General features: G+C 41.1%; 1 protein-coding gene across 1 annotated transcript in view; it reads right to left on the reverse strand.

Annotated features, from left to right (window-relative positions):
• Positions 1-18082, reverse strand: part of pclob (piccolo presynaptic cytomatrix protein b) — a 58196-nt gene that overhangs the window by 35259 nt on the left and 4855 nt on the right. The window contains exons 5-7 of the mRNA XM_050073481.1: positions 16402-17841; positions 14795-15829; positions 606-1538 (exon numbers count right to left, since the gene is read on the reverse strand). Coding sequence (XP_049929438.1) covers positions 606-1538; positions 14795-15829; positions 16402-17841 — 3408 coding nt within the window. The remainder of the gene's footprint in view (positions 1-605; positions 1539-14794; positions 15830-16401; positions 17842-18082) is intronic.

Genomic DNA, 18082 nt, shown 5'->3' on the forward strand with positions numbered 1-18082 from the left:
GCGTGTTAGTAAGAGTTGTTCTGAAAACGGTCCAATGCAGTGGAAGGATGCATTATTCACCCAAGTTTTGTCCATTTTAGACAAGCAGTAAGAAATAACATCAGAAGTTTCAGAAGTTACAAACAAGCTAAGCAGAATTTAGGCACCTCTTGAGTTAATCAGTGTAATTGGAACCCCAGAGTGTAGTTGTAAAATGCATCTTTCCAAAACAGTCATAAAAAGTTCATCCCTAATTTTTGGTGTCACATTAGTCATAATAAAAATGAAAAATGAGGGACAAAGTATACTAACAAATGAGAGGTGAGCAAATAAAGTGACTTCAATAAAATGCAGTAAGATGGTAATGACCAAAACAATGTTTGATGCACAACTTACTAACCTGCTGTTAGGGAAAACATTTTATAGGCTGCACATAGGTTGTCAGTATTGTCCCCAAACGTGGAATTTTGAAGCCAACATTGGTGTTTAATCTCAATAATTAATATTGAACAGTAGCTCTCCACAGTATGTAATTATTTGCTTTAATACAATATTGATGTTATTATGTTAATTGAACATTTGTCAATAGAGTTAATTATCTTAAAATCAAGGGAACCCATTCTTACTTTTGTGGTGATCTTTGTAGAGACTGGTTGTGTCTCTGGAGTTGAGGTGACGTCAGTAGTCTTTTTAACTGTCTTATCAGCCACTTCCTTGCTGTCAGCTGCTACGTCTGGTTCTACTTTCAGTGCCAGCTGTGGTTCTTGTGACTTTGGTTGCACCTCAACTTGCTGTAATGGTTTTGTTGGCTCTGTCAGTTTGATATGATCATCAGGCTGCACTTCCTTAATAATCCTCTCTGGAGTAGAAAATTCTGGCCTTGTTTCAGTCCTTGGAACAGCTCCAGCCACAGCAACCTCTGCAGCAATAGGGGGGGTGGGTGCAACTGTAGCTTCAGTCACTGGCAAAGAGAAAGCTGCAGCTACACCTGCTTCTGCCTTGACTTTTGGAAGGTCAGGTTTAGACTCCTCAGCTTTTGGACGTTCTGCTTCACCAGGCTCCACTTTCAATACCTCTTCTTTAGTTTCCACTGTCACAGTCTTTGGAACATCTTCAACCTTTGCTGTTACTGCTTTCTGTTGCACAGCAGCCATAGCAGGTAGAATGGCTTCTGCTGTGGATGCTGTTAAAGGCTGTTTTTCTGCTGTAACAGGTGAAATCTTTGCTGTTGAAGGTACGCGTGTGGTCTCTATCTCGATTTTTGCAGAAACTGCTGTAGCTGTGGGTTCCATTTTGACAGATGGAGGTTCCACCTTTGCTTTTAGGGTTGGAACTGCTGGCACTGCCGCAATGGAGGCAGGTGAAGGCTGTGATTTTGTAGCCGTAGGAGCAGGCTCTGCCTTTGTAGGGGAAATTTTGGGCTCTGCCTTTTTGGCTGTAGGTGTGGCCAGGTTCTCTGGTTTGGCAGATACAGGTGAAGGCTGGGGCATTTTTCCTGAGTCTCCCAGCTGCCCAGACAAAGCCCTCTGAGTCTGGCAGTTCAGACACAGCCATTCCTTCTGTAATCAAACAAACACAAAACAAACATATGATTAGGAGAGACACTATACCAAGATTTACATAAAAAAAACCCTAAAGGCCCAATTAGTTAGGTTTTCTTTTCACCCATGGTACATCACATATGTAATTAAAGTGTTTTAGTTCTTTATTCAGTCGATGTTAAAGCAGCATTTTGTAGGGATGGGCATTTAAAGTAAATTCTAGAATGTTAGAATGGTTATGTAAATTAGCCAACAACGGAAAACAAGTGCTATTTGAAATTCATTTATTGAACAACCAGGCCTCAATTTGCCTAATAAACCATAAATTGAAAGTTAACATGAGAAAAATCAATGTTACATAGGTTAGACATAGTGCTAAGGACCACCTCTCCAGCCGCCCCCCCCGTGGTCAGTTCAACTTCTGCCCATTAGGCATGAGCTAACACAGCAGCAGTGGCTAACATCCTACACTAAGCCGTTTAATGTCCCAACAAACTCAAACAGACACTGCAACGGCTCAACTTTATCGTTAAGCTGGTTAATAACCATAAAGTAATATTAGCGGTGTGATGCTAATAGTTCGCCCCATCACTATGTGTGTGTGTATGTGTGTGCACATACATATAAAACATATAACATAATGTAAAAGTCATGTTCACATGTAGGAGAGGCAGCATCGAGTACTCTATATGTTGAACCAATGCTGAGGTCCAAAAAGTACTCGATTACTCATGCCCATCCCTAGCATTTTCCAGGTTTCTCATCAGATCACCATTCAAGGTGTAGGCCTAGAGGGATATTTTATAAAGAAAGATAAGAGAAGGAGGGTTACTGTGAAATATCTGACTTGAGTGAACCTAACAGATGAGTGAACAACACAGCTGCGGCTTTTGCAACCTGCTACCTTTCACTATTACTGAGCTAATGACTCCTGCCAGTGCTGTTTTCGGCTGCAACTCTCACCACCACTACAACTTCTTCCTCTTATGCTAAGTTTTGTTTTGTATTGTTGACTTCAACCTGATGTTCTGATATGTGTTTATTAAGGATGGATTAGTTATCGCAAAAGCACAGCCTTTTTTTTTTTTTTTTGCCAAATCCAACAGTAAAATGCATTTGCCATTAATGGTAATCTCCTTGATGTAAGCTCTGACTGAATTAGCGTTTCTAAAAACTAACAAAAACAAGCAGTATGCTGTTTGGTTTGTGGTGGTAAATCTGTCTACATGGTGCAACTGTATGTACTTTCTTTTGCACATTTTTTAAAAAACTGAAATACATAAAAGCAACGCTTTGTATTTTCTCCAATGCATTAAATGCACGTGTTTTGTGCAGAGACATTACAATAATGCAGGGCTGGCATTCTATATTTAAAAAAAAAGGTAAGAAAGAAAAGTAACAACAAGCAGCTACACATTTTGATTGAATCCTGTTTCTAACTTTCTTCAGATTTATGGGCACAATGACCGTAATGAGGGAGAGGACAGACTTAAGCTCAGCTTTTGAACAAAACTAGCTTTTTGGTCATTTTTTGTTACAATGCTTTAGTCTGAGTTAAAGTAAACCCTGAAAAGTAGCCTGGCCAGGAGCTGAATTACACTGTGTTTCTTCCATTGTAACATATAGCTCCAGAGACTTTGCTGAAAAGTAGCCTAATTTGCATATGAATGAGACTGCCTCAACTCTTTACTTTGTGAAAGACCTTTACATTTTACTCCAGTTTTTAATAAGCCAAACAAAACTAATATGCAACAGATAAATAGATAATTAAAGAATAATGCAAAACGTATAGCACGTTGTCTGGTGTCTAGTCTTAGTATTGATATACCTGTTACTGAACTGATACTGATAGCAGTTTCAAATAGGGATACATTTAGCTTTTAGACTGTACCTTTAAAGTTTAATCCTATGAAAGCTAAATACTTGTTAAAAATAACACACTAACTGTTTAATATCATATCTACTGAGGCAATCAGTTATTTCGGCATTATAGCATCTTACTTGTTATTGATATGAACGTGATACAGTACAACACAGTCTCTTATGCTGAGTAATACCCTGACACTCAAAGTAATATAAATTCAATCTTCCCCCGGCACTCGTTTTGCTTTACAATTCAAACAACCAAAGCATCCACACAGACTAATCACCAATAAATAACATGTTCAATAGAAGCTTGCGCTCCCCAATATGAATATACTTGCTGCTATTACACTAAAACTTACGACACTTGTAAGACAGCAATAAAAATGCTTACCTTGCAAAAGAGCTAATCACATTTTATAAGCAACGCTATTACTTTGAAAATATAATCCTCTGAAGACACATTTCTTATCACATCTAAGCTCCATTAATGGACAGCTGAGGAGGAGAGGAAGGCTTAAGCTGTCAATAGATAAAGCAGTGTGTCTGTAGCAACCTAGCAGACCAAATCACAGCAATGCGCCTGCCTCTGCAGAGCCAGGCAGAGCAGTCCTGATACACAGGACAGAGGAGGAGATTACATCACACACACATCCTGTTTGTGGAACACCATTAAGTTTTAATTGCTCTATCCACAAGATAACATATTAGAGTCTATCCACTTTTCACACATCTTAATTAAGAAACCACAACGGCCACATGTGCACACTAATGCCCATGCACTTCAGAAACAGGAGAAGGATCTGGATGTGTCTTTAAACACACACATTCTGTCTTGGAGATTAGCACTGGTTCAGGATGCAGTGAATTAATAACATAGTTCACAGGCTCATGTGCCGAGTTGGGCTTTAGTAAGTGATGTAATCTACCCTCTGTCATACCCTGGCTTAGGCCTGCTCTTATACTCCAGCTGTGTTGGGCATTTCATCTGTGTTCCCATAAACAAGCCGAAAATATCACACTGCTAAGACCTTACTCCTAAACAGAAAGACAAGCCTGGAGGGATCATTTAAAAATGATTGGTCAACGCTGGCAAAATATCACTTGGAGTCATTTTTTGTCCTACTTAGGGTTATTATTATTGTTCCATTGAATACAATAAATCCACTGCGACTAGAGCATAGCTGAAAACATAAATGCACATATTCTACCCTGAGACTGTGTGCAGCAGCAACACTGCAAGAAAAGCATGATTAGCTGCATTGCTGTAAAATGCTTGCTCCGACTAAAGACATTCAGGTAAACAGAATTACAGCTAATATACCGTATAATATATACAGTCTGTGATAAATAAAATCATAATGCAAAACACTGCTTGCCTCAGGAGAAACCTGATATCGATGCATCCACTTTGATTGATACTGGGATGCTTTTGTTCTGTCAGTTGTGGCTCAGTGAGGAATATGATAATCCTATTGGCCCCCAACAGTCACAAACAAAGCCTCATCAGCATATTGCATGATGCTCATAATCGTGTTAACCAATAAATCATTTCAACCTCTGTTTCATGTGATTCGATGCGAGCTCAGCCTCACTAATGTTTACCTTTGAAGTTGGACAAACACTAGGGTTCACAAAAAAAGCTAAATCCCACTAAAGGTAATTTATTTTTCTCTGTAAACTGTTGCACACATTGCAGCTTGTTCATGTACAATACAGAGTAGCTCATGAATCAGTGCTTTTCAAACAGAGTTGATTATTAAAACCAATCTTTTGTTAAATGTTAAAGATATGTTATATATGATATAATTCCCACACATCCCTCCACGTCTCCTCCTCCTCCTCTATCACATTTGCAGGATGTAATCACAGCTAACAAGGAGCATGCTCCTGTCACATACATATGCTAATCAGCAAAATCATGTCCCTACTAAGGTCATTCAAATGATAAATTAGCAATCATGAACTCCAGCTCTTCCTACATTTCTGATCATCTTACAGATCCACCATAATGGCCTTATCAGAGGCAGCTCATATGCACTGATGCTATCCTTATAGCTACGGAAATGAATGTAATTATATCAATATATAACTGCCATTTTGGAAGAAAATATATATCAAAATCTATTCTTTCTTTGTAGATCAAATCCTGAGCTGTTAAAATACATAATTTGAGATAATATGATATACAAAAAAGCACAAAAAGAATAACTCATTGTTCAATTTTAGATAGAGGTGCACTTGGATGAAAAATCAGATCAATTTCATAATTCCTCGAGAGAGACTTATGAGTAAATAGACAGCTCTTTCACGTTCCCAGCTCGTCAAATATCATCACTTTGTCACTGATCTCGGCGTAAGATACTGACACAAAAAGGCACCTTTCACACAATATAAAAAAGAATCCACTGGTTCAACTTAAAAAAAAATGAAGGTAACAATTTGCATTCATCTTTTATGCAGTTCCAACTCTGGCATTATTGAGTCAGTTCTTTGAGACTTTTATAGTCTGACAAACTCAATTAGTTTAGGGTTTGCTTTGACCTCAAAAAGCTTAATGAAGTTGACTCAACTTAACATGTATTCAAAATTTTGTTGATATTTAGTGGTGACATCATTTTATTTAAGATATTCTAACTTATTTATTGTAATTCCATCCTACTCAAATGTCAAAATTGTTTTGATTTTGACAAACTCCTTAATAATAGTCATTTTTTTATGCTAAAAACTTCTTTATGTTAAGCATTATCCACTAACCCCATGGAGTGCAGCAGTAAACTGCACACTGGGTGGTGGCAGTCATTGACGCAGCAGGCAGCAAATGAATTTGTCATATGCGGTAGCTATGTCAGTGGACATCTGCATGAGTTACCGACACACAAAGGCACCTTATATACTGTTATGAAACACACTGGCAGCAACAGTATGTAATGCTGCAAGCAACTACATAGTATTAACAGTTAAAAGTCCTTATAGGGCAGACAGGAGGGGTAGTGGGTGGGTCAAACAAACACTGAACTTTCACCCGTGAGTCCACTGCCCATTTCCCATGTGAAACCAAAAGGCGATGATGTTATTTTAATAACAGTAAGTAAGTAAGTAAGTAGGGTGCTAATATCTATAGCATGCTAAGACACTGACGGATCTACCCATCCATCCATTTTCAACCACTTATCCGAAGTCGGGTTGTGGGGGCTGCAGGCCAAGCAAAGTATACCAGTCATTCCTCTCCCCATCAGCACTTTCCAGCTCCTCCTGGGGGACCCCGAGGCGTTCCCAGGCCAGACAAAATACGTAATCCCTCCAGCATGTTCTGGGTCTGCCCTGGGGCCTCCTACCAGTGAGACATGCCCAGAACACCCCCAATGGGAGATGCCCAGGAGGCATCCTGATCAGACGCCTGTACCACCTCAACTGACCCCTTTTGACGCGAAGGAGTGGTGGCTCTGTTCTGAGCTCCCTGCGGATGTCCAAGCTCCCTACCCTATCTGAGGAAACTCAGTGGTGACATATGTCAAGTGATATCACATGATGTTAGTAACAACCGTACTTATTTTAAGCCAAACCATGATGTTTTTTTCTAACTATATGTTTTTGTTGCCTAAACTTAAGGAAATAAACATAAAATCAAGGTGTTTTAGCAGCATGGTAAATTCATTTGTTAAAGACTGTATGCTTGTAACGAGCAGAAACTGTACGTGTCCTGTGAAAACGGAAATGTATTTTAAAAAGAAACAATACATTAAACAACCGTAAACTTACATGTTGTCCCAGAACATCCATAACTGACACAGGAGGGTATCTAGTGCATCATATTTTGACTGTTATGTCCACTGACAAAGTGGCAGTACTTAACAAGATGGGACAGCAACACACTGAAAAGACATAATTACTGTAGATTGTGACTTTCTTAGCATCTATCATTGATCAGCATCTATCACTGCCATTCCACTGATCGGTTGCGTCATTGCACTGACTTTATGGAAAACTGGGTAACCTAAATTCAGCCACAGAGGATAATTGCACACTGGAATTAACACATATTAACAATACACAGGTTGTTAAGAAGCCGCAGGATTGTCAAAACCCACATTTGCATAACTCATTAAAATCCTACATTGTGCCCTATTCCCCATTCTGCCTCTGCCTCCCTGTAACAGGACAAACTTGAAAAGAGCTATCAGGAAAGAATGATAGAGAAGGATCAAACAGCAGTGTTCGCAGATGGCTGAGCCATGGCCGTGCATTCCTGAGTCTTTCTGCTGGTCTACTGTATTCTCCCTCTCCTGCAAGCTAAATAAGGCCCTGCCGCTCACACCTCTCCAGGTGCTGGTATTGCAAAGGTCCAAGTCTCAGCATGATCATTGACCTCTGTGGTGAACAGATGGACAGCGCAGTTACAAAAAAATTCAAATGAATTTGCATTACGTGTCATATACCAAATTAATATTAAACCAATCAGCAAAGATAAGCATTTACACACCACCACTGCACCAACCTTGCATCTGATAACTCATTTAACCTTACCCTAATTCTAAAACACCCTGCAATAATAATAATAAAAAACATCCCAGTCAACAAAAAGACCTAATCCCATCACATTCCCCTCCAGCGCCAGTCACTGCCTCACAGCCACACAGTCTCAGAGCCATGCATCAGAGCCACAGGCTTTGGAAAGTCGCCATCATCCTTTTGTCTAATTAAATCTGTTTTATGAGTAAAGAGCAGGAGCCCCAAGCAGAGAGCTGTGGGAGAGGCTGCTCCCCACGATTAGCCTGTGAGCTGGATTACCAAACCTTCACAATGACAGCAGTCAGGAAATTATGCTCTTGACACACAGGCGTGCTGCATTAGGCTGGATCTGCTGAGCTTTATAAAGAAATGCCCACTTCACTTTATCCACAGCGAGAGACACTCTGCATTTATGCAACACCTCAGGAAAACATATTACCTTTAAACTGTGATATTTTAACACACCGAAATATTTTACACCTTCACACAAACAATACCAATGTGTTAATTGGTATTCAAATCCTGCATACACATTCGGCACATTCCATCATGCAGTATGGATAAATGGATCACTGACAAGGGAAATAAATCTTGTTCGCTACCAGCGTTGGGAAAGACACGTGTGGTTCAACAAAGACACTGTAAATCAAATGTAAAATTCAAATGCCCAAACATCTATCAGACTGCTCTTAACAGGAAAGCCTGCCACTCTTTTCCAAACTAATAAATCAATCCCATAGTTTGAGTCTGTACCCACTGCTCCCTATGGCACACCAGTCACCAAGTATCAAAGTGCTCCTGAAATTTACATTTTATAATAGCCAGACTGAAGGGATGGCCTTTGGGCTGTGGACTACACCACTATTTCTCAGCCTCTCTTGATGTTGATTCTGGAGCTGGTAAGTTTCTTATTGATTTTCTGGCAGAGGCCTTTGGCACAAGCTGTAGCTGGCTAATATACTTGGCTTTCAGCGGCCCCCGCAGAGCAGAACTCCTCATAAATCAAGCCCTCTGATAATAGAGAACGTTGACCTACTAATCTGTAATAAGCAGAGTGCTTCAATCTAAAGACAAGGAAATACACCCCCTGCTTTTTCCAATCTGACAAATGGCGCATCAGCAGACTTCCTGTTGGTGGCAGGATGCAATGGGGTGACGATTAAAAGAGGGTAAAAGGGGGAGTGAGAGGGTGTGGCATAAATAGAACGCATGCACCGATTGATCGGCTGAAGATCGGCATTGGCCGATATTCACCTTGTTGACTCCTATGGATCTATCAGCAAACAAAATGCGATTTACCAGTGGCAGTGGTTGATGTTTTTCTGTTGTGTCATCTATTTTGTGCAGACTAAAAAGAAGGGCTTGAGAAAACGGTACCCTGTCAAAAAATAGAAAACGTGTTTGGGACGAAGAGAGATCTACCTTGGGATGCTTTCGGAATGACGAGATGCAGTAAACTTAATACTGACGTGTCAAGACACACACCCTACTTTTCCTTCGATAATGCTACAGTGTGATCAGTAAATCCCTGAAATTGGCAGAAGAGATGAAGGGCTAATTAACATTAGCTGTTAGCAGCCTGTGGCCCAAACGAACAGTTACAGAGGTTGCAATGAGTTATATTATGATACTGTAATGGGTGAGTCCTTCCCCCTTCTTGTAATCCCTCTGACTGGGAACCGGTGACACTTCCGCTCCAGCATGCCCCTTTAAAAGTAGCTGTGTGCAGCTAACTGCACACTTGCCATACTCTTCCCTCCCTGTTACTGCTGTTGTGGGCTATGAAAGTGAGACTAAGGTGCCATTTGTAGTCAGGCTGGAGCTATAGCATTAGTTTCCCCTGCTACACCTGCACAGCACTATGTGATGAGCATAGAGTACAGCGGTGTTGTCTCCCTGCCTGACCTAGCTCAGCTACACTTTGTGAAGGAGGAGCACCTTTGCCACTGCTATTTGTGTTTCCTAGTCTGCTCCCTTATCTAATTTCTTACCCTTTTGACTGCTATGTGTTTTGTGATTTATTAACTAGATCTTTTTTATTTCCACTAACTGATGATTTTCTTTGGTTCCTTTCTTTTTTGGTTAAAGTGGCTTAAATGAGGTCATTGGGTAGAGGTTCTTTTCTTCTTTTCCTTGGGGATGTACTGCATGCTCTCTCGTTGTTTGTGCCTTTCCTGTAGCTAACTGTATTTAAGTGAGTCCTTAATTGCATGTGACTTTGCTGTGGTATTAACTCCTGTGTGGTTCTTTGTTCTTGCAGTGAGTATAGACAACCTGTGCAGGGTATTTTTCATAATACTGGTGGTGGTGAAGCACTCTGGAGCCTCCCCCTCACTTTCCTACCCCTGTGGGTTCCCTGGCACCTTTCCCCCCGTGTACTGGTAGTACTGTTGTAGAAGTATTTTTAGACTTTTGAATTGAGTGTTGCAATAAAGGCATCTGTTTTTCTATCCTGGTCTCTTTTGCAGCTTTTAGCAAAGCAATAGGCTAGTAACTCTTTTAGATTTAAATAAAATGTATGCAGTTGAAACTTGAAAGTCACATCTCTGCTTCCTCTCTATGTAAAAGAACTTGTGTATTCTGTCGGTATTCTCTGGGTGAAACTCCCAGAGTGGCTTTGTCAGACCTTGGTATTCAGGGGCCTTTTAGTGCCCGGTTACAATATGTTCAAACTCTATTCAGTAAAAATGAGTATTGGGTGAAGGTAAATTATTATGTTATCATGATGTGTTCAAATGTAATCTTGTAACATTAAGTTTTTGGCGAGAAGTTTGAAAAAAAAAATAGCTGTTTGAAGGAGAAATTTGTTGATGTTTTCACAGCAATCTAAAAAAGATAGAAGGGAATTTTATATACCGGGCTTATAAAATGGCTTTTGAAGCACTTATATATTTTAAACACAGTTTTCATATGAAAAGAGATCATATTAAAGGTTGTTTCATAAATTTGTATGATTGAATTTAAGCTCTTTCAAAGGTAGTGTAATGAAGGGCTCAATTACATTAAAGCATTCAAATTATTTTTTATAATGAGGATTTTTTGTTTACCTGGCACAAAAGGGGGAATAATTTAAAAAAATCAAATGCCACCACAATTTTTTATTTTAAACATTGGTACTGGCACAGAATTTTACCATTGCTGCATCCTTAAAAAACACTAACAGGAACATTAAGAAAGCCTAAACCTCTTAGGTGAGGTCCTGTTCCTTCTCCTCTGGCAAAAAGCCACAGCATGTCTTTTAATAGCAACATCCTTTTCCCTTATTCAGGGAAATCATTGCAGCTTGAGGGGTAAGTGTCACAGCCTCCAAAATGTCATAAAACATCAAACATACGCCGTCCTCTAAAAAGCAAATAGAGTAATACAATAATCTGTATTGAAAAACATCCGAGAGCATTGGGAATAAATAAATACTACAATAATTTCAATGTTCACATTGATATAAGATTATTTCAACAATGTTCTAAAGCAGCATCACGTTTAAATCATGAGCCCACGCAATTCTAGGATTGATTTTTGCCTAAGTGCACCCTCCAAAAAAGGGTGTAAAAAGGAGTGAGGATGCAGCAGGTAAACCATGCTTGGTTTCTCTTCAGAGTGACTATTTTTAACGCTGTCACTAGGTGCATCATGGGTGTCTTCTCCTTATCATGGGGCCAAGGTGTCTGGCCTACAGCAGAAAACATCTTGCAAATAGACATGTGTGAAAATATAAAAACTTTGGCACTAATAAAAAGACTTTATAAGTGTTACCTTAAGGGTGCTGGGCCTGTGCTTCAGAGATATTGTCACGAATCAGTCTCTCACGGAAGCTTTTACCTTTGATGGCACAATTCCTTTAATGGATCTTACAATATATTCATATTTATATGCAATATAAGGTGAAGACTTTGTTTTGGAAACTAAACAAAACAAATCTATTTCAAGTGAGAGATGAGAAACTATCATTCATGCTGTCTCATCTGTCACACACAAAGCTTTAGCTGGCAGAGCGCGACACACGTGTGTCCTACTTATCAGACAACAGTTACTCCCAGGCTTTTGATGGCATCAGCTGAAGCAGAAAAGGCAAAAGGAAAAATGGATAGTCTCGCTGCCAGCACTCACTTTGCCTCTCATCTTTCCAACCCTACAAGTCCTTTTCATATTTTAAAAGGAGGCATTTCTACGAAAAAGCCACACACATCCATGATAGAGAACTGGCAGGGACAGTCCCCTTCGGATGAAACAGGTCATAGGACAGCAATAAGTATGGCAGCTCATCCTGTCCAGTGGCGTTAAGGCCAAGCTATTTCTGTTTTCCACAGCTATTAAGAGGAATGAATCTATGTTGTACACACAGCAGCAATCATCCACACTTGTCCCTTCCCCCCGTCCAACCTCTACCCTCAGGCTCTTCCCCCTCTCTGGTGTCCACGAAATATGTGAGAAGTGTCCATTACATAAGAGGCACATCACTCCTATGTCTATTTGTATTCTATTTTCCTACAATAACGCACCATTTGGGCCGAGCGTGTGGTAATCTGTCTCTGGGAGACCAAATTGAGGGGAGAAATAAAGAGAAAGAGAAAAAAATAATGCCCACAGCCACTCAATCACGACAGAGATGAGTTGTGTTGTTTACTGAGAGTCAACAGAACGCATAAACAATGTCCCCATTCTCATGCAAACAACTGTCAGCCGGAAACACTTTGTCTTTCATAGAGAGTAGGAATTCACTATTAAAAATTGAATAAAAGGTCACATTATTTAAATAAATGTCCTGTTACGTATTTTTCAGATTCAATGTAACTGACTCCTGTTTAATAGGACCTCACATTATGAAATATCAGCATCAAACATGGCCTGTGTGAAAGCCTCAGGTAAAATGACAAGCATGACTGACATGGCACATTACTGATTTGTACCCACATTGTAAATATTAGCGCGGTGTTGTATCATTTGAGCCCCATTTAACTGAAGTAACTACGAGAGAAGAATAGAAAGCCTCTCTTGTTTTCACCATATCACAGATGGGTCTAACAAAACCCATCGAACAAATTATTAAAGGCATTAACAGCTCAAACTGTTTGCCAGAAAACCACACCAACCACACAGGGGAACGCGAGCTGCTCAGAGAGACAAGTGTTACTGCACCTAACATATAGAAAATGAAAAGGCTACACAGGGTACGCAGCCACGCATTCAGCTATGACCTGCAGGGCTGCACAGAGCACACACAGACGTGCTGCTGCCACCCACATAAAATAAAGGGGGAATTGTTGAATTATATGGAGCCACAGATCTGTGAGAGAGCAGATGGCCTGAAAGGAAATGTCTGCAGCTCTAATGTACTGCACCGTGTTGTGTTGGACTTAATCCGTTTCACCTCTGCTTATTGGCATATCACAGGGCTTTGCCATCTCAGATCTCTCACGGGGGCTGGAGATTCCCTGGTCCCTGTTCTGTTATGGCAGCAGATCCCATCTCACTAATGCTGTTGCACAACCCTCAATCACGTTAATACATTTTCAGTGCTGCCGGTCTGCTGAAGCCGACTTCTCATGAGGCGTTATGTAATAACTCAGGCCACTCCGGTGGACGGATAGCAGCCACCACAAAGCTTGCGTTTGAGCGTGTTTTTAATTTTGTGTGAGACCTCTCAAAGTAGGTCAATAATTCAAATAGATTACATTAATTAACAGTACAAAGACCTCTCTTAAGAGTCACAGTTTAAAAAACCAATTCAAGCAAGCTGCCCATATATATTTTTTCTTCTGTGGGCACCTTCATCCATTATTCCACCACACTTTTAATTCATGTTCTTTGCCAAGAAATTAAATCAACAATGGAGTAAAAATTCAGCCTTTTGTGTACCACATTATTAATCGAAATAAAAGGAGAGATGACAGCCTATTTAAAAAGCGAGATGACAGCCAATCTCCAAGTTTTCTCCACCCTGGAACACTACACAAGAATATTCCACAAAGCAAAAACACAATAAAGTATTAAAAATCAATGGCATTGCTGGCACACTCCAAGCCAAAAAGGTGCCCTTGACTGTGCAAGAATTAACAACAAACAGCAAGGACAAGTACATTAACTTTATAACACAAATAAAAGTGATTTCCAATAAACAATGACAGGCAAATAAACTGTTTCATAAACTATAATACTACAATGTCATAGATATGCTCAGATGTCCATGTGGCATTGCTAACTGAAGGGCAAACAAAGACATTTCTGACATGTATGTTACATATTACAGAATATAAGGCAGCTATTTATAATACATAGAGCTATGCTGTGCTCTACAATTAACATAAAAGCAAACCATGTACCAACCTTTACTAAAAAAACAAAAGCAGTGTGGAGCATATTAAACACTATGAAACCTTGATTCATTAACCTCAAGTCCCATATTTTTCTTCAGCTGCATTTTTATAAATTTGCCCATTCATTTTACTCTACTTTGACTGCACCACCAATCACCATATCTACATAATTTGTGCGGTCTGCTCTCTGCCCTGTGTATTTCATTACAGTTTCAAGTTTGTTACACATGATTAATGTACAATACAGCATATTTTGCGATACTTAAGCTCTAAATGGTGTTGAAACGTGCACATGGATTAAAGAGTGCTGCCTCTCTGTCATTCTGAAGTGCCCTTACAAGTATTTTGCTGCTCAGTATCAGACATGAATAATAAAAACTGGCGCGCCCTCATCGCGGTCCAGCAAAACATAAAACACCAAGTCATAATAATCACTCCTGTCAATTGAACATGAGGCAACCCAGTGGATAAAACTGCAAGACTTGAGCTGGAAATCATAAGGGAAAATGTTTCAAGGCCATAACTAAAAAATCTCATTACAATTGATGTGAAAACGACATGTAAAATGAAACTGATTGCACTTACCGCTCCTGTGTGAGGCATGGGATTAAATCCACAAAGGTTGCAGACAGTGTTCTTGCATTCAGTGCAGGTGTTGTAATTGGGAGGATCCTTGGAGCCCACGTTGAGTTCGACCTTACATAGTGGACAGGTGGACGGGCCTGCTTTAGGAGCAACTGGGGTCACATCTTTGGGTTTTGGAGGCTCTGGTGGAGCTGCTTTGGCCTGTGCTGATGGAGCTGGCTTGGCCTGTTGAGGTGGCTCAGCTTTCTGTGCAGCAGCAGGGGGTTTGGTGTCCTTTGCAAGAGGCATCTTAGGAGAGACGGGAGGTGTAGCTTTAGGAGAGACTGTAGTGGACATCTTACGTGGAGTAGGTGGTGTAGTTTTAGGTTCATCCTGGACAGCCGATGTTATCAAAGTTGATGCAGAGCTTAAGAAAGATGACCCAAAGCCAAACATCTTCCCAGTCACTGACTCAGCAGGCTTTGCAGCAGCAGGCTGGGTTTTTGGACCACCAAAACCAAAGAAGCCTCCTGACTCCTGTTTAGCAGGCTGAGCTGGTGGTGGTGCAGATTTGGCAGGAGGGGGCGCAGCTTTTGCAGGCTGTTGTGGTGGCTTTCCAGCTTCTTGTTTTGAAGGACCTGCCTTGACTTCTGGCTTTGTAGCTTGAGAAGGCTGCACTTGTGGGGCTTTTCCAACAGGCTGTTGCACACCAGCCAAATCCTGGACTTGTCCTTGTTCAGTACCCGGAGGGACATGTGTCTTTTGAACAGAACCTCGTCGTGGTGCCTCTGTCTTTTGGACTGCAGGAAGCACTGGAGCCTCAGCTTTGGGCATTTCTTTTTTCTGTGGCATTGCTTGAGTGACTTCTTTTTTGACTGCTGCTGATTCTGTAGACTTGTCCTTCTGGACTAATGTCTGTACATCCTTCTTTTCAGAGCCAGGAGGTGCAGTGACCTTGCTTGGGGAGGGCTGAGGTTTTACTACAGGAGGTCCAGTTGGCTCGGATGCTCCAAGGGCTCTGTGCATCTGGCAGTTCAGACAAAGCCATTCCTTTACCTGGAAAAAGTGCAATAGAATGTGTAAGTCATTGCTGAAAAACAGGGACCGACACAGTGTTTTGACAAATTACAGAGCAAATTTCAAGTGATTTCATCGCACACAATATATTACTACTTCAAACATCTTGATGTCATGTGTATTGATTCACAGATCTATCACCTATATCAACTATAATCACGCCTTTTGGAAAGATTAATTCTGTTGAAATTAAATCAAGTCCTGTGTGTCCGGCATTTATACTGTAATTACTGACAGGATGAACCTGTTAAACAAACCATGAGGTTACCAAACCAATGAATGTCAAGGAGTTATAATCAGTGGTGATGAGCAATTGTGTGGCACTAGCAGTTAAAAGGCTCCTATAAACATCAACATCAAATAAACATCAAGCATTTAAACCTTGCAACCTATTGATCATTAAACAATGTTAAAATGTCATATCAAATCATGAATTACCACTACCAGGGCCATAAACATTGTTGAACAAATCAGTTAAATGCTCATTTAAATAAATCAATAAATAAAATGAGATTAAAGCGAAGACAACACTTGGGGGAATAGTGATTTACCTCTGCCACCGTTGGCATTGTACTAAATCCACACTGGTTGCAGACGGTAGTCTTGCACTCTGTGCAAGTATTGTAGTTGGGCGGTTCTTTGGAGCCCATGTTGAGGTTGGCCTTACAGAGTGGACAGATGGATGGAACCGCCTTTGGAGCACCTTGGATGTCTGATGGTGCCTTGGGGGTCTCTGATGGAGCTTTGTCCACTTTGGCTTGAATTGTTGAAGGAGTCTTTTCCTGCTGTGGTTTGTCTGGTTTCTTTTCCTCTGTTTTCTGGACAGCAGGTGGCTTGGTGTCCTTTGCAGATACAGTTTTAGGAGAGGCTGGTGGTGTAGTTCTAGGAGAGACATTGGCTGTAGTGGACATCTTTCGTGGAGTTGGTGGTGTAGGGGTAGGTGATGGAGCTGGCTTGGCCTGTTGAGGTGGCTCAGCTTTCTGTGCAGCAGCAGGGGGTTTGGTCTCCTTGGCAGGGGGCATCTTAGGAGAGACTGGTGGTGTAGCTTTAGGAGAGACTGTGGCGGACATCTTGCGTGGAGTAGGTGGTGTTGTTTTAGGTTCATCCTGGACAGCTGAGGTTATCAAAGTTGATGCAGAGCTTAAGAAGGATGACCCAAAGCCAAACATCTTCCCAGTCACTGACTCAGCAGGCTTTGCAGCAGCAGGCTGGGTTTTAGGTCCACCAAAACCAAAGAAGCCTCCTGATGCCTGTTTAGCAGGCTGAGCTGCTGGCGGTGCAGATTTGGCTGGGGAGGTACCAGCTTTTGCAGGCTGTTGTGGGGGTGGCTTTCCCGCTTCTTGACCTGGTGGAGGAGCAGACTTAACAGTAGAAGTCGCAGTTTTTGGAGGCTGTTGTTGGGGTGGCGTTCCTGCTTCTCGGTCTGATAGAGGAGCAGACTTAGCAACAGAAGTCACGGTTTTTGGAGGCTGCTCTAAGGGTGGCTTCCCTGCCTCTGGGCCTGGTGGAGGAGCAGGCTTAGGGGTAGATGTCACAGCTTTTGGAGGCTGTGGTGGGGATGGCTTTCCTGCCTCTGAGCCTGGTGGAGGAGCAGACACTGGAGGCTGTTGTGGAGGTGTATTTGGTTGTCCTTTAGGTGTCTCTCCAGAAGGCTTTGGTGAAGCCGGGGAAACATCAGTCTTTGTTGTAGTGGATGGAACAGTTTTGTCAGGCAATGAAGCAGCTGCAGGGGTAACTTTCTTCACTGGTGCACCAACAGCTGGGGATTCAGTTTCTTTGGTTGTGGCAACATCAACAAGCTCATTTTTGGGTGCGGCTGGTTTAGGGATGTCTTCCTGAGAAGTTGACAACGGGGTCTCTTTATTTTTCTGTATGGTAGCAGGGACCTCTTTGCTTGGAGAAGGTGCGGGTTTTATCATGGGAAGGCCCAGAGGTTCAGAAGCTCCAAGTGCTCTTTGCATCTGGCAACTGAGACAAAGCCATTCCTTTGTCTGAAAACAAAAACAGAATATGAGTAACATTATTTGCATCTCTTAATAACAGACTCTCAAAAACAGCAATTGACTTGGTCCAATTAATTACTTTGTTTTCCTGGAAATGACAACAGAGATTGGAAAAACAAATTTCAATTTCCACTAAAGCTAATTAAAAGGATGTGAGGACAAGAAAAAGTCAGCTTACAACCAACAATTTTACAGTGAAAATTATCATCCAAAAATAAACCTGGGACTC

The sequence above is a fragment of the Epinephelus moara genome, chromosome 20 (genome assembly GCF_006386435.1).
Source record: "Epinephelus moara isolate mb chromosome 20, YSFRI_EMoa_1.0, whole genome shotgun sequence".
NCBI classification, from domain to species: domain Eukaryota; kingdom Metazoa; phylum Chordata; class Actinopteri; order Perciformes; family Serranidae; genus Epinephelus; species Epinephelus moara.